Source organism: Oryx dammah, unplaced genomic scaffold, assembly GCF_014754425.2.
Source record: "Oryx dammah isolate SB20612 unplaced genomic scaffold, SCBI_Odam_1.1 HiC_scaffold_1, whole genome shotgun sequence".
NCBI lineage: Eukaryota > Metazoa > Chordata > Mammalia > Artiodactyla > Bovidae > Oryx > Oryx dammah.
Genome location: NW_024070185.1, coordinates 38,789,629 through 38,815,755, shown reverse-complemented (window position 1 = coordinate 38,815,755; position 26,127 = coordinate 38,789,629). Strand labels below are relative to the sequence as shown.

General features: G+C 35.8%; 1 protein-coding gene across 2 annotated transcripts in view; it reads left to right on the top strand.

The window, feature by feature from the left end:
- JAK2 (Janus kinase 2) overlaps window positions 1–26,127 on the top strand; it is a 117,197-nt gene that overhangs the window by 34,727 nt on the left and 56,343 nt on the right. For both annotated transcript variants that reach the window (XM_040242647.1, XM_040242722.1), the window contains exon 4: window positions 15,245–15,368. In XM_040242647.1, the coding sequence (XP_040098581.1) occupies window positions 15,245–15,368 (124 nt within the window). The remainder of the gene's footprint in view (window positions 1–15,244; window positions 15,369–26,127) is intronic.

Below are 26,127 nucleotides of genomic sequence, written 5' to 3'. Positions count from 1 at the left end.
AGAGGCCATAGAGTTATCTTTTGGAATCCTCTCACCTCTCTGAGCCCTTTACCAGTTAGACTTTCTTGACTACCTACTCACATATCTATTATCTTCAAATTCCTTTCCATTCCCATCCCCAAATGCCCTTTATTGAATGACCTTTTGTTAGGTATAGCTTTGATGATAAAATAATTTATGTTAAGTTATAAATAAGTTTTAATATTGAGATATTTGTATTTAATGAAGAATCTTGATCTGTTATAACTTCTAATTGTAAAAACAAATGCTTAAAGGAAATGTATTTTTTAAAGTGACTTTTATTCTTTTTTCCGTTGAAATGAGAATGTGAAGTTAATGTTACAGTTGTATCCCATTCACCTCTTTCAGCTGTGTGAAATTTATTCTCATTGTTTACATAAAACACATAATTGTTTTATATGTGTTACTCAGTTCTGCAGTAGCACTAGGGTGTATGTGTGTATTGATAAGCTTAAAATTTTTTTTTAATTTTATATTGGGATATAGGTGATTAACAATGTTGTGTTAGTTTCAGGTATACAGCAAAGTGATTCAGTTTGACCTTTATATGTATCTCTTCTTTTTCAAATTATTTTTCCATTTAGGTTATTAAGCAGAGTCTTGAGTCTGAGTCTTGAGCAGAGTTTCCTGCAGTATACAGTAGATCCTTGTTGGTTATCTATGTACATGTACATCCCAAACTCCGATTCTGTCCCTCTCCCCAACACTTTCCCTTGGTAACTCTAAGTTCTCTGAGTCTGAGTCTCTTTCTGTTTTATAAATAAGTTCATTTGCATTATTTCTTTAAATTTCACGTATAAACAATATCATACGATAGTTGTCCTTCTGTGACTTACTTAGTATGGTAATTTCTAGTTCTATCCATATTGTTGCAAATGGCATTGTTTCATTCTTTTTAATGGCTGAGTGATATTCTGGTGTATATATGTACAGCATCTTTTTTATCCATTCCTGTGTTAATGGCCCTTTAGATTGCTTCCATGTCTTGGCTATTGTAAACAGTGCTGCAGTGAACATTGAAGTGCATGTATCCTTTGAAACTATCCAGTTTTTCTCTGGATAGCTATATGCTCAGGAATGGTATTGCTGGATTACATGGTAGCCCTACTTAAATTTTTTTAAGGACCCTCCATATGGTTCTCCATAATGGCTGTACCAATTTACAGTCCCATCAACAGTATAAGAGGGTTCTCTTTTCTCCACGCTCTTTTCATCATTTATTGCATGTAGATTTTTTGATGATGGCCGTTCTGACTGGTGTGAGGTGATCTCTCGCTCATATTTTTGGTTTGTATTTCTCTAGTAACTGGGAAAGATTGAGGGCAGGAGGAGAAGGGGATGACAGAGGATGGGATGGTTGGATGGCATCACCGACTCAATGGACATAAGTTTGGGTGTACTCCAGGAGTCAGTGATGGACAGGGAGGCCTGGAGTGCTGCGGTTCATGGGATCGCAGAGTTGGACACGACTGAGCGACTGAACTGAACTGAACTGAACTGAACTGAATAGTTAGTAATGCTGAGTATTTTTTCATGTGCCTGCTTTGGAGAAATGTCTATTTAGGTTTCTGCCCATTTTTTTATTGTATCTTTTTTGTCGCTGTTGTTATGCATGAGGCCTGTCCTTCAGATAGTTTGTAAATATTTTCTTCCATTCTATGGGTTGTCTTTTCATTTTGTTTATGGTTTCCTTTGCTGTGCAAAAGCTTTTGAGTTTAATTAGGTCCCATTTGCTTATTTTCATTTCTATAACCTTAGGAGCTGTGTTGAAAAAGCTATTGCTGTGTTTCATGTCAGAGAGTGTTTTGCCTATGTTTTTCTCTTAGAGTCTTATAATCTCTGGTCTTACATTTAGGTCTTTAGTTCATTTTATTTTTGTGTATGGTGTTAAGAAATGTTCTGTTTCATTTTTTTATATACAGCTGTCCAGTTTTCCCAGCACTATGTATTGAAGAGACTGTCTTTTCTTCATTGTATAATCTTGCCTCCTTGGTCATAGATTAATTGATTATAGATGCATGGGTTTATTTCTGGGCTTTCTATGCTGTTCCATTGATTTATCTTTCTGTTTTTGTGCCAGTGCCATACTGTTTTGATGATTGTAGCTTTATTCAGTAATCTGAGGTCAGGGAGTCTGATTCCTTCAACTCCATTTTTCTTTCACAGATTGCTTTGACTCTTCAGGGTCTTCTGTGTCTCCATACAGATTTTAAGATTTTTTATTCTAGTTCTAAAAAAATGACATTGGTAATTTGATAGGGAATTGCATTGAGTCTGTGTTTTGCCTTGGGTAGTATAGTCATTTTGACATTATTAATTGTTGCAGTCCAAGAACATGGTATATCTTTCCAGTTGTGTCATTTTCAGTTGTTTTCATCAGCTTCTTAATAGTTTTTGGCATATAGGTCTTTTGTCTCTTTAGATAGGTTTATTCTTAGGTATATATTCTTTTTGATGTGATGATTGTTTCTTGAATTTCTCTTTCTGATCTTTCATTTCTAGTGTATACAAATGGAATAGATTTCTGTGTATTAATTTTATATCCTGCAACTTTACCTAATTCTTTAATAAGCTCTAGTAATTTTGTAGTAGTGTCTTAGGGGCTTTCTATGTATAGTATCATGGCATCTGCAAATAGTGAAGTCTTACTTTTCCTTTTCCAATTTGGATTCCCTTTATTTCTTTTTCTTCTCTAATTGCTGTGCCAAGGACTTAAAAAACTGTGTTGAATAAAAGTAGTGAAAGTGGACATCCTTGTCTTGTTCCTGATCTTAGAGGAGATGCTTTCAGCTTTTCACTGTTCAGTATGATGTTAGCTATAGGTTTGTCATATATGGCCTTTATTATGTTGTATGTTCCCTCTGTCCCGCTTCTAGGAGAGTTTTTGTTATGAATGCATGTTGAATTTTGTCAAAAGATTTTTCTGCATTTATTGAGATGATCATATGGTTTTTATTATTCAGTTTGTTGATATGATGATTCACACTGATTGATCTGTGGATATTGAAAAATCCTTGCATCCCTGGGATAAATCCCACTTGATCATGGTGTATGATCCTTTTAATGTATTGTTAGATTTGAACTGCTACTATTTTGTTGAGGATTTTTGCATCTATGTACATCAGTGATATTAGCCAGTAATTTTCTAGTGATATTTGTTTTTTGTTGGTATTGGGATGATGGTGGCCTCATAGAATGAGTGTGGGAGTGTTTTACTCTGCAGTTTTTGAGTTTCAGAAGTAAAAGTGTTACCTCTTTTCTAGGTGTTTGATAGAATACATTTGTGAAGCCATCTGGTCCTGGACATTTGTTAGTTGGGCGTTTTTAAATCACGGTTTCAATTTCTTTGCTTGTGATTAGTCTATTCGTATTTTCTATTTTTTCCTGCCTCAGTTTCAGGAGTGGTACTTTTCTAAGAATTAGTCCATTTCTTCCAAATAATCCATATTATTGACAGATAGTTGCTTGTAGCAGTCTCTTATGATTCTTTGTACTTCTGTGATATGTGTAGTAACTTCTCCTTTTTCCTTTGCAATTTTATTGATTTGAGCCCTCTCCTTTTTCTTGATGAATTAGCTAGAGGTGTATCAGTTTTGTTTATCTTTTCAAGTAGCCTACTTTTAGTTTCATTAATCTTTTCTGTTTTTCATTTCTATTTCATTTATTTCTCTGATCTTTATGATGTCTTTTCTTCTAATAACTTTGGATTTTGTTCTTTAGTTGCTTTTGGTGTAAGATTAGCTCATTTATTTGAATTTTTTCTTGTTTCTTGAGGTAAGGTTATATTGCTGTAAACTTCCATCTTAGAACTCCTTTGCTGCATCCCGAGGGTTTTGAATTATCATGCTTTTTTTTTTTTTTTTTTTGTCTTTAGGCATTTAAAAATTTCTTCTTTGATTTATTCAGTGATTCATTGGCTGCTTAGTAGCATATTGTTTAGCCTCCACATGTTTGCATTTTTTTTGCATTTTTTTAAACAGTTTTTCTTATAGTTGATTTGTAATCTGATAATGTTGTGGTTGGAAAAGATGCTTGATATGGTTTTAATGTTCTTAAGTTTACTGAGGCTCTCTTTGTGGTCCAGTGTGTGGTCAGTCCTGGAGAATGTTCCAGGGGCACTTGAGAATATGTATTCTGTTGCTTTGGGGTGGAATACTGTAAATATCAATTAAGTCCATGTGCTTTAAGGTGTTAAGATATGTGTTTCCATATTGATTTTCTGTCTGGGTGATCTGTCCATTGATGAAAGTGAAGTGTTTTTATCTTTTGTTATTGTTGATTTCTCCTTGTATGGCTGTTAGTATTTGTCTTATTTATTGAGGTGCTCCTATGTAGGGTACATACATATTGACATTGTCTTTTTTTTGGATTTATCCCTTAATCATCATGTAGTGTTCTTTGTCTCCCGTGACAGTCTTTATTTTAAAATCTGTTTTGTCTGATATGAGTATTGCTACTCCAGTTTTCTTTTGATTTCCATTTGCATGGAATACCTTTTTTCATCCCCTCACTTTAAGTCTGTATTGTCTCTAGATCTGAAGTGGGTCTCTTGTAGACAGCATATGTATGAGCCTATTTTTTTGTGTCCATTCAGCCAGTCTGTGTCTTTTGTTTGGAGGATTTAATCTGTTAATGTTAAATGTTATTATTGATGTGTGTTTCTTATTGCCATTTCATTAATTGTTTTGGATTATTTTTGTAGGTGTTTTTTCTTTCCCCCTTCTTTTGTTCTCTTGAGATTTGATGGCTAACTTTAATGTTTTGTTTGAATTCTTTTTTCTTTTATGTGTGTGTATCTATTGTAGATTTTTGGTTTGTGGTTATCATGAGGTTTTGTAATAGAAGTCTGTATATAAACAGGATTGTTTTAGGTTGCTGATCTTTTAATATCAAATGCATTTCTAATAATCTGTATTTGTGCTCTCCTCACAATTTCTGGTTTTGATATTGTATTTCTGTGTGGGATGATTTCCTGCCTTTACTGTATATTAAAGCTCACTGTATACCAGTGAGCTTTTCCATTTGTAATTTTGTTGCTAGTTGTGGCCTTTCTTTTCTGCTTTGAGAAGTTCCCTGGTGATTTTTGCTGAAATGCACCTTGTAATCATAATAAGATCAACAAGAGCTGGTCCTGTCACAGCATTAACTCTGGAAGGGGAAATGTCTGTGGAGGCTCACCTCAGTCCTGGGTGGGTCTTTAGGTACTTCCGGTTAGTAGCAACATTATTTATAAGCTGAAACTGACACACAAGTTAGTATGTTTATCTCTCTTTTAAAGTTAGGAAATTAACCAAATGACTCTTTTTCTTTGACTTGATCTGACAATTCCTTTTGGAGTTTTTGAGGTAGAGTTGTCAGGGTCCTACTGTTTAATACTGACAATTCTGGCCAATCCAGAGATGGTTCAGACATTTATTCAGCCAAGGCAATACCCTTGGCACCATCTAACAGTGAATCATACCCAGTGAGTATGAACTAATGTCTCATGTTTGTTTTTTGTAAATACTTTATTGATATATAATTCAATTTCTACATTTAAAGTCATATGTTTCACCCTTAAAAATGTACAGTTCAGTATTTTGTATTATCCTCACAGAGGTGTCCAGCCATCACTACCCTCAAGAAACCCCTGTGCTTATTAGATATCACTTCCTAAAACTCTCTATTCTTCCCCAGTTTCTTAGACAACCACCAGTCTAGTTTCTGTCTCAGTAAATTTACCTTTTTGTATCAGTAAATTTGAATCCTACAATATTTGGTCTTTTCTTACTGACTTCTTAAGCTTATGTAATGTTTATAAGGTTCATTCATGTTGTATCACTTCAATTCAGTTCAGTTCAGTTGCTCAGTTGTGTCTGATTCTTTGTGACTGCATGGACTGCAGCACAAGAGGCCTCCCTACCAACTCTCAGACTTTACTCAAACTCACATCCATTGAGTCGGTGATACTGTCCAACCATCTCATCCTCTGTCATCCCCTTTTCCTCCCACCTTTAATCTTTCCCATCATCAGGGTCTTTTCCAGTGAGTCAGTTCTTCGTATCAGGTGGCCAAAGGATTGGAGTTTCAGCTTCAGTATCAGACCTTCCAATGAATATTCAGGACTGATTTCCTTTAGGATGGACTAGTTTGATCTCCTTGCTGTCCAAGGGACTCTCAAGAGTCTTCTCCAATACCATAGTTCAAAAGCATCAATTCTTTGGTGCTCAGCTTTCTTTATAATCCAACTCTCACATCCATACATGACCACTGGAAAAACCATAGCTTTGACTAGACAGACCTTTGTTGGCAAAGTAATGTCTCTGCTTTTTAATATGCTGTCTAACTTTTCTTCCAAGGAGCAAGCATCTTTTAATTTCATGGCTGCAGTCACCATCTGCAGTGTTTTTGGAGTCCCCCAAAATAAAGTCTGTCACTGTTTCCATTGTTTCTCCATCTATTTGCCATGAAGTGATGGGACCAGATGCCATGATCTTCGTTTTCTGAATGTTGAGTTTTAAGCCAACTTTTTCTCTCTCCCTTTTCACTTTCATCAAGAGGCTCTTTAGTTCTTTTTCACTTTCTGCCATAAGTGTGGTGTCATCTGCATATCTGAGGTTATTGATATTTCTCTCAGCAATCTTGATTCAGCTTGTGCTTCCTCCATCCCAGCATTTCTCATGATGTACTCTGGATATAACTTAAATAAGCAGGGTGACAATATACAGCCTTGACATATTCCTTTTCCTATTTGGAACCAGTCTGTTGTTCCATGTCCATTTCTAATTGTTGCTTCCTGACCTGCATACAGATTTCTCAGGAGGCAGGTTAGGTGGTCTGGTATTCCCATCTCTTTCAGAATTTTCCACAGTTTCTTGTGATCCACACAGTCAATAAAGGCTTTGGCATAGTCAATAAAGCAGAAGTAGATCACTACTATTGGCATAGTCAATAGAGCAGAAGTAGATCACTACTATTTGGCATAGTCAATAAAGCTGTATCAATAAAAGTCAATAAAGTTGTATCACTTCAGTTCAGTTCAGTTCAGTTGTACAGTTGTGTCCGACTCTTTGCAACCCCATGAATCACAGCACGCCAGGCCTCCCTGTCCATCACCAACTCCCGGAGTTCACTCAGACTCGCGTCCATCGAGTCAGTGATGCCATCCAGCCATCTCATCCTCTGTCATCCCCTTCTTCTCCTGCTCCCAATCTTTTAATTCTTTCTTGACTGAATAGTGTTCCATTGCATTGATATACTACATATTCTATAACCACTGATCAGTTGATGGACATTTGGGCAGTTTCCAACTTTTAGATATCATGAATAATGTTTCTGTGAATGTTTGTATACAGGTTTTTGTGTGGACATATGACTTCATTTCTGTTGTGTATAAATCCAGCATTGTTGAGTCAAATGGTAATTCTCTGTTTAGCTATTTGAGGCACCCCAAGCCTGTTTTTGAAAGTGGCTACATTGTTTAATATTTATGCCTATAGTGTATAGGTATCTTCATCATAGTTTAAAAATTTCTTCTCATGACTTTGAGTTACTGTCTAATGTCTTATCATTTCTACCTGTAGAATACTTTTTAGCATTTCTTGTGGAGCTGGCCGTTTAACAGTGAGATCTCTAAGCTTTTGTTTATCTTAGAATGTCTTAATTTCTACTTCATCTTTAAAGAACTATTTTGTCAGATATAAAATTCTCATTTGACTTTTTTCTCTTTGAGCTCTTTAATTATGTCATCCAATTTCTTCATGACCATATTGGTTTCTGATGAGAAATTGCTATGAGTCTTACTGAGAATGCCTAATTGAGGATTCCTTGTATGTAATGAGTCATTTCTCTCTTGCTGTTTTTGATGTTCTCTTTATATTCGTTTTCTGGTGGTTTGATTTTTAATGTGTCTCGGTGTGCATCAATTTGCATTTATCATCATGCAATTCATTCAGCTTCTTGGATTTGTGTGGTTCATGGTTTTCATCAAATTTGGGGAGTTTGGGGCCATTATTTTTCAAATATTCTTTCCTTTTCTCTACTTTCTCTTCAGATCTCTGAAACTGTCATAATGTAATGTTGGCAGACTTGAATGTATCCCACAGGTGTATTAGTTTTGTCCATCTTTTTTCTTTTCTTCCCCTGCTCTTCAGACTAGATAATCTAATTGACTTGTCTTTAAGTTAGCTGATTATTTTATCTAAACCTGTTTTTGAAACAGTCTAGTGAATTTTTCATTTCAGATGTTGTACTTCTTTGTTCCAGATTTTCACTTTTTATACTCTTCCTCTTTGTTTACACATCTTTCTCTTGGTTCCTTTAGTTTTTTGTCCATGGCTTCCTTTAGCTCTTTGAGCACATTGAAGGCAGCAAATTAAAATTATTTAATAGTTTTGATTGATTAAATCACTTTATGACTTAATCAATCATTAAGATTGACTCTATTAACTCTAGAGCCATGGACCAGAGTTTCACATTGGGAATACCAGATGCCATCTCTAAGCCCTTCCTGAGCAGAGAGCAGAGTGGAAGTGCTGCTAATTTTTCCCACCATTTAAAAATTGTCTTTTTCCTGACTCAGAAATTGCTTGGTTGTTGGATATCTTTGACTGTTTTCCAGAGTTCTCATGAAGTTGCTTTCGACCGTTTTTACTGTTTTTTGTTGTCGATTTTGTATAGGAATACACCATTTTCACTGATGTCACTCTGCCTTTACTTCTGTAATCATGGTTTATTCTAGTTCTTCAAACATATTTATAACGATTGCTTTGAAATTTTTGTTAAATCTTACATCTGGGTCTTCTTATAGGCATTGTCTGTTACCTTCCTGTTTTCTTGCCCAAGGATTACACTTTCCTGTTTCTTTGCATATCTCATAATCCTTTTGTTAAAAACTGGACATTTTAGGTAATATAGCACATCCAGATTCTGATTCCTTTGGGAGATTTTAAAATTATCTTTCTGTTACTGATTTTTAAAAAATTTTTTTCTATGTTCATAGTGTGTACTCTATATAATTTCAATCCTCTGAAATTTTTTGAGACTTTCATTGTTACTTAGGTTATCTACTCTCTTGTTTAATGTTTCATATGCATTTGAAAATAGTGTATAGTCTGACTTGCTAGGTGTAGTGTTCTCTAAATGTGAACTAAATTTGGTTAATTTTAAATTTTATATCCTTTATTTATTTTGTCTTCTCACAATTTCTGAGAATTTTGAATGTATGTTTCTCCTTCTGGTTCTGTGTTTTTTTGCTTCATGTATTCTGTTGAGTCTTGAAATTAGTGGGGCTTCCCTGTTGGCTCAGACGGTAAAGCTTTTGTTCTGCAATGCAGGAGACCGGGGTTTGATCCCTGAGTTGGAAAGATGCCCTGGAGAATGGCTACCCACTCCAACATTCTCACGTGGACAATTCCTTGGACCAAGGAGCCTTGTAGGATACAGTCCATGGGTTGCAAAGAGTCAGACAAGACTTTGCAACTGTCACTTTCACTTTGTTAGTGAAACACACATTTAATATTATTATGTCTTCCTGTTGAGATGGCCCTCTTATTACTGTGAAGTGTTCCTTTTTATCTCAACTAATCTTTCTTTTTTTAAAAAAGTTTACTTAGTTTAATGCTAATGTTGACTCATCAGGGTTTTTTTTTTTGCCATATGTTTTCATGGTGTATAATTTTCCTACTTTTTAGCATCAACCTATCTATATCCTTTTGTTTAAATTAGTGTTAGTCACTCAATCATGCTCAACTCTTTGCAACCCTATAGACTATAGCACGCCAGACTCCTCTGTCCATGGGATTCTTCAGGCAAGAATTCTGGAGTGGGTTGCCATTTCCTCCTCCAGGGGATCATCCCAACCCAAGGATCGAACCTGGGTTGTTTAAAGTATGTCCCTTGTAAATAACACAGTTTTCTTTTTAATAATCCAGACTAATATAATATGTATTTTATTGGCTTATTTACATTTATGTATAGTACAGTTACTGATGTGTTTGTGTTTATAACCTTGTTTTGTATTTTATGTATCTTTAGGTTTCCTTCTTTTCTGCCTTTTTTAGGTTGATCAAGTATTTTTCTTTCTTTCTTTTTTTTACTTCATCTCTTCTGTTGGATTTTTTTTTTTTGAACTAGTTTTTGTATTTTTCTTTTGGCAGCTACCCTAGATATTATAGTGTACATTTTTTGGCTTATTACAGTCTTAAGCTAGCATGTTATTTTTCAAACAATTCAAGAATTTTATAACAACTTAACTGTGTTTACTTCTTTTCACATTTGGTGTTACTGATCTGTTTTACTTTTGTACACATCACAAACACACAGGTATACAAATTATTATTGATTTAAATGGTTATTGTTCTTTTACTCTTTCCTGTTCATTTGTCATACATTTCCATGCTTTCATCTGTCATTGTTTTCCTTCAGCATAAAGAACTCCTTTTAGTATTTCTTGTACTGCAGATCGGCTGGTGACAGATTCCTTCAGCTGTTGTTTGTCTTTAATTCACCTGAACCTCTTGATACATTTTTTACCTTTGCTCAAGAAAATCAGTTCAGTTCAGTTCATTTCAGTCACTCAGTCATGTACGACTCTTTGCGACCCCATGAATCACAGCATGCCAGGCCTCCCTGTCCATCACCAACTCCCAGAGTTCACTCAGATTCATGTCCATCAAGTCAGTGATGCCATCCAGCCATCTCATCTTCAGTCGTCCCCTTCTCCTCCTGCCCCCAGTCCCTCCCAGCATCAAAGTCTTTTCCAGTGAGTCAACTCTTTGCATGAGGTGGCCAAAGTACTGGAGTTTCAGCTCAAGAAAATCAGAGCCAGACAAAAGTTAATGTGATAAAGATGTACTTTTTTAAACAATAATAAGGAAAGCTACTCCAGTGTAGAAGTGGGCTTAATTCTGAATACAGTCTGAAAAAGTGGAAATTTATAGCCAAGGAACAAGTGGGATGGGGACACTGGGGAATCACAAATTATTGGAGGAGACATCAGGTCTGGGGGGGATTCTTGCTGAGCAGACCATGGTGATTCAGATACCAGCTGGGGGATTAAAGGAGTGCAGAATTTGATCAGATATGTCAAAGATGGCGAAATCTTGCTAAATGGATTTAAGCAGGTGGACTCTTCAAGGAAATAAACTTTTAGGGTTTCTTAGGGGAGGGTTCAGAGAAGCCTGACTAAAAGTTGGTCTAGGAAAGAATCTTTGTCAGCACTATACTTTTGTGTTTTCTTGTGGTCTTTACTATCATGCATTTAATTTCTTGTTTTGTAATTCTCTAATGGCTTCTCTGGGTCATCTATGACGAGATCCTTAAATTTAGGCAATGTTTTCATTTTTGTATTTTCCATACCCATCTTGTGCATATTATAGAATAGAGACTGTTAATATTAGTGGAATGACTGTCCTTGGTCTAAAATGATATGGAATTGAATCACAGTTTTGGTAGTGGCTTAGAAAAGAAGAAACATCTTGAATTTAATTTTTTTATTAAATAAAAATAAGAATAATTTGGACTTAGTGTGTAGGGAAAGAAAGGGAGTTAAAAGTGACTTTGAGGTTTCTTTGAATCTATTCAGTATAATGTGTATCTCAGACACAGTGTCACTGCCTTTTCTTTTTTCCTGCTGCTGCTAAGTCGCTTCAGTCGTGTCCGACTCTGTGCGACCCTATGCGACCCTATAGACGGCAGCCCACCGGGCTCCCCTGTCCCTGGGATCCTCCAGGCAAGAATACTGGAGTGGGTTGCCATTTCCTTCTCCAGTGCATGAAAGTGAAAAGTGAAAGTGAAGTCATGAAAAGTGAAAGTGAAGTTGCTCAGTCATGTCCTACTCCTAGTGACCCCATGGACTGCAGGCTACCAGGCTTCTCTCTCCATGGGATTTTCCAGGCAAGAGTACTGGAGTGGGGTGCCGTCACCTTCTCCGTTCTTTCTTCCTAGAACAGTGCAATTAACATGAACTAGTTAGAAAAAATGTGAATTAAGTATTAATATATAATTGCCATTTTGGAATAAGATGGTGTGACTAAACATGATGTAAGCACTGTCTTTTGCTTTTGTTTGCTGTGTGACCTAACCATTTTCCTTTAGGGGTGTATCCCCTTGTTCTGACCCTTTTGTGCCAATTTATATGGACACATTTGTTTTCCTATTTTGATACATATAATTAAGGTTTGGAGTCTTACTTCTATTAAGAAATCATTATTCAACATTTTAAAACATCCTGATGTTTCATCAGTATGAGCTCACTTTTCCTACTTTGTATAGTCACACTATTGTTTGAAAATCATGACATTATCTTGTTCAGATAAATATCTCTATCATCATATGCTAAGAATATTGGTTCCATATGCAGTTTTATTTGCATGATTACATTTAAACTAAATGACACTTTTTTTTGCTAAAGTTCTCTTCCTAGTATTCTTTTTTCCCAAGGTAATCTCAAATCAGGTCTTTTACATTCCCTTCCTGGGTAATTTCATCTCCCACTGTGGTTTTTTTTTGTAATTGGATTATAATTGCTTTACAGTGTTGTATTAGTTTCTGCTGTACAACAAAGTGAATCAGCTGTGTAGGACTGAGATATCTACACTTCCACTGTGTCTCATATATGTACCTGAAACACTGGCAATGTGACTTATTTTGTGGAAAGAGGTAAGGTAGTGCCTTGTACCTTCTAAATAGAAGAAATGTCAAGTTTAAAGCATTTTTTCAGTGCAGACTTAGACTAGATCCAAATAGTACTCAGATAAAATAATTACTTCTCAAATTATTTGAATAGTATTCTTTCCTATCATCTTATGATTATTGTAAAGTTTAGAGACGAACAAACCATTATTCTCTCGTTTCAAAGTGGCATACGTGGTGTACTCTTACTTTGTATTCATTAGTGGCTTTTATCTGTTTTCCCCTTTCCCTTTCTTTTTAACATGAGGCTTGCTGTTTTTATTTAATGAATTCTTTAAAAAAAAAGAAGTTTATTCTCCATTGTACTGTTATCTTCCTTTTACTTTAGTCTCATCCTGGTAACTAAGACCATAATCTTTGGTGAATCCTCCAAATTTTCTCCATAGTCGTGTAACCCTGTGTGCTTAGTTACTTATTCATGTCTGACTCTTTGCTACCCCATGAACTATAGCCCACCAGGCTCCTCTGACCATTACATTCTCCAGCAAGAAGACTGGGGTGGGTAGCTATTCTCTTCTCCAGAGATCTTCCTGACCCGGGGATTTAACCTGGGTCTCTCCTGCATTGCAGATTCTGAGCCACCAGGGAAGCTCCCATATAATCATACAGGGATGCACAACCCCCCTCCCTGTCATACAGAGTCATTAGGATTTTGAGATCATTATTTTATAGCATGGAATCATATTATACACTCTTATGTGCTGCTTGCTTTTTTCATGAAAACATACATTGTGAAAAATCTGTTCAAACCAACTGCCTTTGTACTAACTCATTCTTTTTATTAAATTTCATAAAGGTCCATGGAATGGATTATACCACCTCAGTTTTTTCATATTTTCTGCTCTTGAATTTACATTTTATTTCTTTTTAATTTCTTACTACTATACTACATTTTTAGGAGTACCCAGGAGAGATTGCTGGCTTAAAAACACATTTTAAATTTTTACTGATGTTGATTTCTCATGACTGTATAGGTACTACTTTCTCAGAAGCTATGCTAGTTTACGTTTCTAGCAATTATGTAGCGTAGTTCCCTTTTCACTACAGTTCAGTCAGCACTAGATGCTATCCCTCTTAGGTGAATGGGGATAAAGTGATATTACTTAATTTAAATTTACATTTTCTTCAATACTAATATATCCATTCTTTCTCTTGCTTTTTAGTCTTGTGGATTTGCTCCATTGTGAATAACTTATTTCCATTTTTTTTCCATTTTCACTTTTAATGTTTTTGTTTTGCCTTTTGAATCTTGATTTTTATTATAACATATTTCAAGTAATTCTTTGTAGAAAGATACTATCAGTGTGCTCACTACTACTCAAATTTATCATTTTGCAATTTAGCTACAGACTTTTTTCTAATATGTTATCATGATGTTGAAAGTGTCACTTAGTCGTTTGACTGTTTGTGACCCCATGAACTGTAACCTACCAGGCTCCTCTGTCCATGAACTTCTCCAGGCTAGAATACTGGAGTGGGTTGCTGTTTCCCTTTCTAGGGGATCTTCCTGACCCAGAGATCAAACTTGGGTCTCCTGCATTGCAGGCAGATTCTTTACTCTCTGAGCCACCATCCTAATGAGTTATGTTAATAGATTTTCTTAATTTAGCCATCTCTCCAATCTTCAAATAAATGAACTTTGTCATATTTTTTTAAAGAAACATTGCTAGATTTTGTTTGCAAATGTTTAATTTAGGATTTTTGAATTTATTTTGGGAAGTGAGATTGATCATTTTATAATGTCTTTGGTTTTGATATCATGGTCAAGTTGAATTTAAAAATGTGTCAGTTTTCCTGTTCTCTTTTTTCTTAGTATTTGATTCCAATTTAATTGAACTGTGAATAGAACACATGGTATGTATGACCAGTCTCTAGCATTTTTGGAGACTTGTTTTTAGTCTCCACATGATTGGTATGTACTTGTGTGGGTTCTCTCTGTGTTTGGAAATAATATACATTATTTAATTTTGTGGTTTAATTGTTCCGTATGATTTTTTAAGTTCACTGGCCTCCAGCCTTTTGTTAATGTACCTTCTAAAATATTTTTGAAAAAAAAAATCACATATTTTTGCATTTTAAGTTGATGTTTAAAAGTTTTCATTGTAAGTTTAAATAGTTCAGAGAATATAATAACAAGTATATTGTGTAAAACTTGATATTTAAAAATAAAACTGTTTCATTGTTCTTTTTAAAGCACCTGGTGACTCAAATATTTTAGTTATTTGGTACCCTCATTATTATTTAAAACAATATTGTTGGGTTAATCCAGTATTATTGGGTCAACTTTACTGTACAAAATAACTTAAAAAACTAGATAAACTGTTTTTTATAATGTATTTGAAAGAATCCTAGCAGTCAAATGTTACAATATAGGGGGAAAATATATTTAATTAAGAACTTACTTATAAGTGGTGTTGAACCAGAAGATTTTGACTGCTGCTACGTTTTGCACAGATTTTAAGAGTTATTGCTTCAGCCCCACTGCAGATTATAGATGTTATTATAAATGTACTTTAATATCTGTAATAATTTGTTTTTGTTTCTTTCGTAGGAATCACACCTGTATATCATAGTATGTTTGCTTTAATGAGTGAAACAGAAAGGATCTGGTATCCACCCAACCATGTCTTCCATATAGATGAATCAACCAGGCAAAACGTACTCTACAGAATCAGGTACTTTCTCCAATAAAGTAGTTACTTTTAACTTAATGGTAAAAGGCAAAGTGGGAGAAATTATCAACCATACTTTTTAATTGCAAGGTCTTTAGTGTCGAAGACCAGAACCAGTTAGCATGTAATCTTCATTTGGGCTTCCCAGGTGGTGCTAGTGGAAAAGAACCCACCTGCCAGTGCAGGAGATGTAAGAGACTTGGATTTGATCCCTTGGTTGGGAAAATCTCCTGGAGGAGGGTGTGGCAACCCACTCCAGTATTCTAGCCTGGAGACTCTCATGGACGGAGGAGCCTGGTAGGCTGCAGTCCCTAGGGTGGTAGAGTCTGACACTACTGAAATGACTTAGTATGCACACACACACTCCTTCTTTTAAGATTCTCTTTCCCCACCAGAGAAAGTGTTCACACATGCTCTTTTACTAGGATGCTCTGAGAATAAAGCTGTTTTTGGTAGGATGCTACTTTTCCACTTAAGATTATAATTAAAATTTGAAAGGATAAGAATGACCTTTACTTGAAAAATCCTAAATGTTTGGAATACTGATAATTTCTCAGAAAACTTGATGTTTTATATAATAATCTGTGATCTCACATCCATTCTTTCTAAAAACCTTTTTCAGCTGAAGTGAAGGAAGGATAAGATTTTGCCAGTGATTATTTACAACCTCAAATTACAAATTGTTTAATAATTTTTGGTAATATGTAATACCAAGTTACAGAAATCCAGAGGTATTTTATGATTTAAAAGGATGAAACAAAGAAAGAAGTCCAGTCTGTTCTTCCTTCTGAAACAGATCAGTTCCATAGAGTCAGTGTTGCGTAGTAGAACATGACCATGGACTCATTCATGATTATAAAAAGGAAAGAAAACCTTAGTAAACTAAAAGTCAGGGGAGACATTCATACCATGATTAAAGGATATCTGCAAAAACATGTGGCAGATAATATTCTTAAATGATAAAATATTAGCATCATTCTCTTCTAAAGTCAGGAATAAGATAAAAAGCAAAGATAACATGTATACAGTTATCTACTTGTACATAGGATTTTGGTGGAGTTCCTAACTAATACAGTAAAACAGGAACAGTATTTCATAATTGAGAACAAAGAAGGAAAAAGTCATTATTTGGAAATCATGTGATTATTAACAAAAAAGCTATGAGCAAATCTACAGGCATCAGTAATAACCATTCAGCAGAAGGCTATATTTATGGGATCAGTATGTTAAGGTAGCCATTTCCATACACCATAAACAAACAGAAAAGAGGTCACTTAAGCAAAAAATATAAGGTACTCAGAATTAAACCTATTCAGATTTATTAAGACTTTCATGCAGGTTTTAAGACTTTTCAAATTTGTGTTATTTAAAGAAGCAGAGTAATATGCAACATATGTTTCACAGAATATCAGTATCTTATTAAGAATATTTTCTTTATCAATTTCTATAATTTCTTTCTGTAATCAGCAAGTAGTGTATCTTTTTATTTTAAAATGTCGCTAGAGCAGTAATCTGCAGTCTTTTTCTGTAAGAAGTCAGATAGTAAATATTTTAGGCGTTGTGAGGAGTAGTTTGCTGATCTCTTCTAAAGAATTAAAAAATGTTTCCCTTATCAAATTCATGACTTCCTCCTACTTTTAAACTAAGGGGGCACATATGCACTGCTACCTATAATCACAAGTACTAAGGATAATGTAACCAGAAACTGCCCCAAAGAGATTTTATATAATTTTTAAAAATTGTGCCTGTCTGTGGTTTACAGGCTCTTCTTCATTTCCTTTATTACATATTTATGGGTTATTTCAGAATCAACATAAAAGAGCAACAATTATAAAACTGTGTTGGAGAACTTATAATGTATAAAGATGTGATTTATATGACAAATATAGAATAAAGGGAATGAGAGTTTTTGTATTATATTAAAATTAAGTTGATATTAGTAAGAACTAGATTAAGTTACAATGTCTTTTGTAATTCTCTGAGAGACTCATGCCAAAACTCAAAAATATATAGTAAAAGATAAAATAAGAGACTTAATGTATTAATAATACACTAGAAACTTAATATATTAATAATATACTAGAAAATATCTATAGCAATAATGAAACAAATGAACAAAAAGACAAAAAAATCCAAAAAATCGTAGTAGAAGCAAGATGACAGACATAATACTTTATTAATAGTAATAGCCTTAAGTGTAAATGAATTAAACTCTCAAAAAGCAGAAACTGAAGAGCTAAATTTTTAAAAAATATATAGATTACATCCTGTCTATAAGAGGAACACTTTGCACTCAAAAACACAAATAACTTGAAAGTAAAGGATTGAAGAAGATATACCAGGCATTGAGTAACCAAAAGAGAGTTGAGAAGCTATATTACCAAGCGAAGTTGATTATAAGATATACATTGTTGGTAGAGGTCAGGGAGGGACATTTTATAATGATCAACGAGTTTATCCATTAGGAAGCATAATATTTGCTTGTAATTACTATAAGTTGGATCCAACTACAGAGCTCCAAAATAATTAAGCAACAGTGAAAAAATTAAAAGGAAAACTGGACAGTTCAACAATAATAGTTGGAGCCTTCAGTGCCTCACTTTCAGTAATGGACAGAACAACCAGAATGAAGATCAGCTCAGAAATAGAAGACTTGAATAACACCGTAAACTAGCTAGACATACAAACATAGAACACTGTACCTAACGACAGGACAATACATATTCTTTTCAAGTGCATAGGGAATATTCTTCAGGTTAGATGATATGTTAGTCCATCAAATGAATCTCAGTAAATTTGCTAATATTGAAATCATACAAAGTATGTTCTCTGACCACTGTGGAAGTAAATTAGAAATCATTAACAGAAGGAAAATTGTACAGTTCACAAATATGTGGTAATTGACAACACTATTCTAAATAAATAATGGGTCAAAGAAGAAATCACAAAGGAAAATAGAAAATATTTTGATATAACTGGAAATGAAAACGGATCATATGAAAACAGGGTGAGTGAGTGAAGTCGCTCAGTCATGTCCAACTCTTTGCGACCCCATGGACTGTAGCCTACCACGCTCCTCCATCCATGGAATTTTCCAGGAGTGGGTTGCCATTTCCTTCTCCAGAGGATCTTCCCGACCCAGGGATTGAACCTGGGTCTCCCATATTGTAGGCAGACGCTTTACCATCTGAGCCTTAGGGTATGCAGCTAAAAACCATGCTTTAAAGTAAATTCATAGTTATTAAAACTATATAAAAAAAGTTCTCAAATCAATAACATTCCTTTTTAACAAAGTAGAAAAAGAAGAGTAAATTAAACTGAAAGCAAGTTAAAGGAAATAATAAAGATCAGAGTAGAGATAAATGAAATAGAGGATAGAAAAACAAGAGAAAATGAGGAAACCAAAAGTTGGTTCCTTGAAAAGATCAACAGTATCAGTAAAGCTTTAACTAGATAAAGAGAGAAGCTTAAATTATTAAAATCAGGAATAAGAGAGGTAACATTACTGTGACTTTACAAAAATAAAAAGGATTATAAGAAACAGCTGTATGCCAACAAACTACATAACCAAGATGAAATAGAGAAAGGCTTAGAAAGAACCGAACTATAGAGCCGACAAAGAAATAGAATATGTGAATTGACCTTAACAAGTAAAGAAATAGAATTCAATTAGTAATTAAAAACAGACAAAACAAAAAACTTTGCACAAGGAGAGCCCAGATCCAGGTGGCTTTACTGGTGAATTCTATTAAACTTTTAAGGATATGTTGATACTTTGTTGTTGTTCAGTTGGTAAATCTTGTCCAACTTTGTGACCTCGTAGACTGTAGCTTGCCAGGCTCCTCTGCCCTCCTCTATTTCCCAGAGATGGCTCAGGTTCAAGTCCATTGAGTCAGTGATGCTATCTAACCATCTTATCCTCTGCTGTCCATTTCTCCTTTTGCCTTCAATCTTTCCCCAAATCAGGGTCTTTTCCAGTGAGTCAGCTTTTCACATCGCATGGCCAAAGTATTAAGCTTCAGCTTCAGCAGCATTCCTTCCAGTGAATATTTGGGGTTGATTTCCTTTAGGATTTACTGGTTTGATCTTCTTGCAGTCCAGGGGACTCTCAAGAGTCTTCTCCAGCACCACAATTCAAAAGCATCAGTTCTTCTGTACCCAGCCTTCTTTATGGTCTGCCTCTCGTATCCTTACATGACTGCTGGAAAAACCATAGCTTTGACATGCAGATCTTTGTTGGCAAAGTGATGTCTTTGCTTTTTAATATGCTCTCTAGGTTTGCCATAGCTTTCATTTCAAGGAGCAAGCGTCTTTTAATTTCATGGCAGCAGTCATCGTTCGCAGTGATTTTGGAGCCCAAGAAAATAAAATTTGTCACTGTTTATACTTTTTCTTCTTGTATTTGCCATGAAGTGATGGGACCGGGTGCCATGACCTTAGTATTTTGTATGTTGAGTTTCAAGTCAGGTTTTTCACTCTCTTCTTTCACCTTCATCAAGAGGCTCTTTACTTCCTCTTCACTGTCTGCCATTAGAGTGGTATTATCTGCATATCTGAGATTGTTGATATTTCTCCCAGCAATCTTGATTCCAGCTGTGATTCATCCAGCCCAGCATTTCACATAATGTACTCTGCATAGAAGTTTACAAAGCAGGATGACAATATACAGCCTTGTCATACTCCTTTTCTGGTTTTGAACCAGTCACTTGTTCTATGTCCAGATCTGACTGTTGCTTCTTGACCCACAGACAGAATTCTCGGGAGCCAGATAAGATGGTCTGCTAATCCTTTCTGTTTAAGCACTTTCCACAGTTGTGATCCACACAGTCAAAGGCTTTAGCATAGTTAGTGCAGCAGAAGTAGATGCTTTGCTGAAATTCCCTTGCTTTCTTGATAGTCCAGCGAATGTTGGCGGTTTGATCTCTGGTTCCTCTGCCTTTTCTAGACCCAACTTGTACAGCTGGAAACTCTCAGCTCACGTACTCCTAAAGCCTGGGTTGAAGGATTTTGAGCATAATCTTGCTAGCATGTGAAATGAATGGAATTGTATGATAGTTGGAACTTTCTTTGGCATTGCCCTTCTTTGTCATTAGAATGAAAACTGAACTTTTCCAGTCCTGTGGACACGGCCAAGTTTTCCAAATTTGTTGACATGTTTAGTATAGCACTTTAATAGCATCATCTTTTAGGATTTTAAATAGCTTAGCTGGAATTTTGTCACCTCCACTAGCTTTGTTCATAGTAATGCTTCCTAAGGCCCACTTGACTTCCCACTCCAGGATGTCTAGCTCTAGGTGAGTGACCACACCATCATGGTTTTCTGGCTCATTAAGACCTTTGTTGTATAGTTCTTCTGTGTATTCTTGCCATTTCTTCTTAATCTCTTCTACTTCTGTTAGGTCCTTATTGTTTCTGTTCTATATTGTGCCCATTCTCACATGAAATGTTCCCTTTATGGTTTTGGTCACTGCCTCCTCTACAGTGTTACAAACCTCTGCCTGTAGTTCTTCACATACTCTACCAGATGTGCTCCCTTGAATCTATTCGTCACCTCCACTGTATAATCATAACAAATGTGATTTAGGTCATACGTGAATGGCCTACTAATTTTCCCTATTTTTTTCAATTTAAGCCTAAGTTTTACAGTAAGAAGTTCATGGTCTGATCCACAGTCAGTGCCAGGTCTTTTTTTTTTTTTTTAACTGACTGTATAGAGCTTCCCCATCTTTAATTGTAAAGAACATAATCACTCCAATTTCGATAGTGACACTCTGGTGATGTCCATGTGTAGAGTCATCACTTGGGTTGTTGAAAGAGGGTGTTTGCTAATGATCACTGTGTTCTCTTGACAAAACTGTGGTAGCCTTTGCCCTGCTTCATTTTGTACTGTAAGGCCAAACTTGCCTGTTATTTCAGGTATCTCCTGACTTCCTACTTTTGCATTCCAACCTCCTGTGATGAAAAGGACATCTTTTTTGTGTGTTAGTTCTAGAAGGTGTTGTAGGTCTTCATAGAAATGATCAGTTTCCACATCAGTGGTTAGGACATACACTTGGATTATAGTGATGTTGAATGGGTTGCTTTGGAAACAAACAAAGATCATGCTGTTGCTTTGAAGATTGCACCCAGGTACTGCATTTTGGACTCTTGTTGATTATGAGCACTACTTCATTTCTTCTAACGAATTCTTTCCCACAATAGATATAATGGTCATCTGAGTTAAATTCATCCATGACTGTCCATTTTAATTCACAGATTTTGACTCCTAAGATGTACTTGTTCAGTCTTGCCATCTCCTGTTTTATTATGTCTAATTCACTTTGATTCATGAACCTAACATTCCAGATTCATATGCAGTGTTGTTCTTTACAGCATCGGACTTTACTTTCACCATGAGACACATCCACAGCTGTGTGCCATTTCCTGTATGGCCCAGCTACCTCATTCTTACTGGAGCTAATAGTAATTGCCCTCTAATCTTTCCAAGTAATACACTGGGCATCTCCTGACCTGGGTAGGGGTTGGCTCATATTCTGTTGGTATATATTTTTGCTTTCTCATACTGTCCATGGGGCTTTCCAGGCAAGAATACTTGAGTAGGTTGCCATTACCTCTTCCAGTGGACCATGATTTGTCAGAATTCTCCACTATGACCCCTCCTTCTTTGATTGCCATGCATGCCATGGCTCATAGCTTCATTGAGTTATGCAGGTCCCCTCACTGTGACAAGACTGTGATCCATGAAGGGAATGTTGATACTGAAAGAAGTGAAAGTGTTAGTTGTTCAGTCATGTCCAACTCTTTGCCCTCCATGGATTGTAGCCTGCCAGGCTCCTCTGTCCATGAGGTTCCCCAGGCAGGAATACTGGAGTGGGTTGCCATTTCCTTCTCCAGGGGATCTTTCCTGACCCAAGGATCAAATCCAGGTCTCCTGCATTGCAGTCACATTCTTTACCATCTGAGCCACCAGGGAAACCCCTATTAGTTATTCCCAAAAAGTGAAAAGGAGGAAACACTTCCCAACTCATTCTGTAAGTTCACCATTACCCTGATACCAAATCCAGACAAAGAAGTCCAAAAAATAAGAAAGCCACAGACCAATGTCCTTTATAAACATACATGCAAAAATCATCAAGAAAATACTAGCAAACCAAATCCACCTATATATAAAAAGGATTAAATATTGACCAGGTAGAGATTATCCTAGGATATTCCTTTAACATCTTGAAATCAGTATAATGTACCATATTAGAATAAAGAGCCAAAGCATATGATCATCTTAATAAACATAGAAGAAAACTTTTGACAGAATCCAATATTCTATTTTAATCAAAATACTAAACACAACAGGAATGGACTGGAACTTCCTCAGTATGATAAAGGATCTGTGAAAAACTCCAAAGCTAATCTAATACTTGATAGTGAAAAGCTTAATGCTTTTTTCTGAAGATCAAAAACAAGACAAGAATATCTTCTCTCAGCACTTCTGCTGAACACTGTAGAATAGATTCTAGACAGGGAAATATGTCGAGGGAGAGAAATACAGGGCATCTATATTGGAAAAGAAGAGATAAAACTCTCTATTCCCAGATATTAGGATCTAGTATATGCGAAATCCTAAGAAATTAATAAACTATTAGAACTAATAAATGAGCTCAGCCTAGTTGTAAGATAGAAATTCAAAGTGTTGTATTTCTGTATGCTCGGAATTGGAGAAGGCAATGGCAACCCACTCCAGTACTCTTGCCTGGAAAATCCCATGGACGGAGGAGCCTGGTAGGCTGCAGTCCATGGGGTCGTGAAGAGTTGGACACGACTGAGCGTCTTCACTTTCACTTTTCACTTTCATGCATTGGAGAAGGAAATGGCAACCCACTCCAGTGTTCTTGCCTGGAGAATCCCAGGGACTGGGGAGCCTGGTGGGCTGCCGTCTATGGGGTCGCACGGTCGGACACGACTGAAGCAACTTAGCAGCAGCATGCTAGGAATTATAGTACAAATGTGAAATTAATAAAATTCCATTTACAGTAACATAAAATAATACTTTGATTTAAACCTAACAAAAGAATTGCAGAATTTGTATACTGAGAAATATAAAATATCATTGAAAGAAATTAGAGAAACACCTAAATAAATGGAAAACTGTCTCATGTTTGTGTATAGGAAGATTTCATATGGCAATATTCCCATCATTAAGCTTTATTTTCAGTGTGATCTCCACTGAAATTCTGTCTTTATTCCAGAAATTGAAAGATAATCATAAAATTTGTGAAAAATCAGAGTCTTGAGAAAGAGCAAAGTAGGAAGATTCACATTTCTTATTTCAAAACTTAGTCCACAATCATAGTTATTAAGACTGTGGTACTGACTTTAGGTTAGATATATACATTAATGGAATAAATTGAAAGTCCAAAAATAATCTCTCATATTATGGTTGTAGACTTGGGGCAAGGGTGTCGTGACAATTCATGGGGAAAGAATAGTCTTCAACAAATGATGCTTTGACAACTGAATATCCACATGTAGAGTAATAAACTTAGACCACCAACTCACACCAGTGACCAAAAAGTAACTTAAAATGGATCACAGACCTTAATTTAGTGGCTAAAACTATAAAATTCTTAGGAGAAAACAGGACTGTATCTTCGTGTACTTAACTGCTACTGCTAAGTCACTTCAGTCGTGTCCGACTCTGTGCGACCCCATAGACGGCAGCCCACCAGGCTCCCCCGTCCCTGGGATTCTCCAGGCAAGAACACTGGAGTGGGTTGCCATTTCCTTCTCCAATGCATGAAAGTGAAAAGTGAAAGTGAAGTCTCTCAGTCGTGTCCGACTTCGAGACCCCATGGACTGCAGCCCACCAGGCTCCGCCATCCATGGGATTTTCTAGGCAAGAGTACTGGAGTGGGTTGCCATTGCCTTTCTGTTGTGTACTTAAAGTAGGCAGTATTTCAATATGGCACCAAAAGCTTAAGTAACAACAACAACAAAATAGGTTAGTTGGGATTCATCAAAGTATGTTTGTGCATCAAAGGATACTGACAAGAATGTGAAAAGACAAGCCACAGAATGTAAGAAAATGTTTGTAAATCATGTATCTGACAGATACCTTATATCTATAATATATAAAGAACTCTAACAGCTCAATATAATGACAAATAACCCAGTTAAAATAAATGGGCAAAGTTTTGAATAGCCCTTTCTCTAAAGAAAACATTCAAAGGATCAATAAGCATGTGAAAAGATACTCAACATCATTATTCATTAGAGAAATGAAAATCAGAACCACAGTGGGATATCATTTACCCACTAGAATGGCAAGCATTAAAAAGATGGACAGTGATTATCAATTTTTCAAATTAACTCTTATTAAGTGGGACACGGGGTATCAGATGATGAGCCACATTTCAACAATAAACTGCAAAAGGAATTGAAGCAGAAAAATTTATTCCTCACTGGTCCTTGAGGACATACCAGCATGCCTTAAGGTGTCACATGGAAAAGGTAAGGCACACTGCAGATAGAGTCAGCCCTGGAGTACATGCCTTTATTAGGGTTTGTGGGTGAGAGCTTTGGGGTTCCTGGACTAAGGCTAGATTCATTTCAAAAGAGCTGGATTTTGGTAAGCCATACGGGCGTCCACTGAAGAGGCACATAGGGATGGGCATGGAGAGGCAGCGATGACTATGGATCACAAAGGCTGTTGGGGAAATCGTATCAGGAACTTGTAATTGCTTGTGACTGCAGATTTCTGTCTGGAGCATGCATTTGTGTGGGGATTAATGTCAGTTTAAGGTCCGTATGGGACTCTTGAGCAAACAAAATGAATGCTGAGTTGGCAGTACCATAGAAAAATTCAGCTTAAATTCTTCCACCCAAGTGTTGGCAAGGATGTGACCTATTGGGGCACTCCTACATTTTTGTTAGAAGTATGAGATAATCCAAATGCTTTGAAAGAGAGTTTGGCTACTCCTTAAAAAGATAAACATAAAATTTCATATGATTCAGCAGTGCCACCCAGGTATATATGCAAGAGAAATGAAAATATACATCCTCAGGAGAAAAAAAAAACTTGTATATGATTATTAATAGCAGCATTATTCACAACAGCAAAAAGGTGGAAACAAACCAAATGTCCATAAAGTGATGAATGGTTAATCGAAATGTGATACATCCATACAATGAAAATCTAACTGGGCAATAAAATGTCTAGAATAGATAAATTTATAGAGAGAGTAATAGTAACTTAGGGCTGGAAAGTAGATATGGGTGGCTTGGGTGTGACTGCCAGTGAGAATGGAATTTCTTTTATGGAAGATAAATACGTTCTAAAGTTAGGTTTTAGTGATATTTGTACAATGCTTTGAATATACTAAAAACATTTAACTTTTAATGAAGTATGTCTCAATAGAGCTGTGAAAGCAGTATAGAAGTTTTTTTGTTTCTTTGAAGGACAAGTTTGTTACATCCATTTTTTTAAAAAATTGAAGTATAGTTGATTTACAGTGTTATGCTAGTTTTGGTGTTCAGCAAAATGATTAAGTTATACATATTTATGTATATTGTTTTTCATATTCTTTTCCATTGTGGCTTATTACAGGATATTGAATATCCCTGTGCTATACAGTAGGACCTTGTTTATCCATTCTATATGTAATAGTTTGCATCTGCTAAGTGGAAACTCTCGAGCCAACCTTCCCCCACTCCCTACCCCTTTGGCAACCACAAGTCTGTTATCTATGTCTGTGAGTCTGTTTCTATT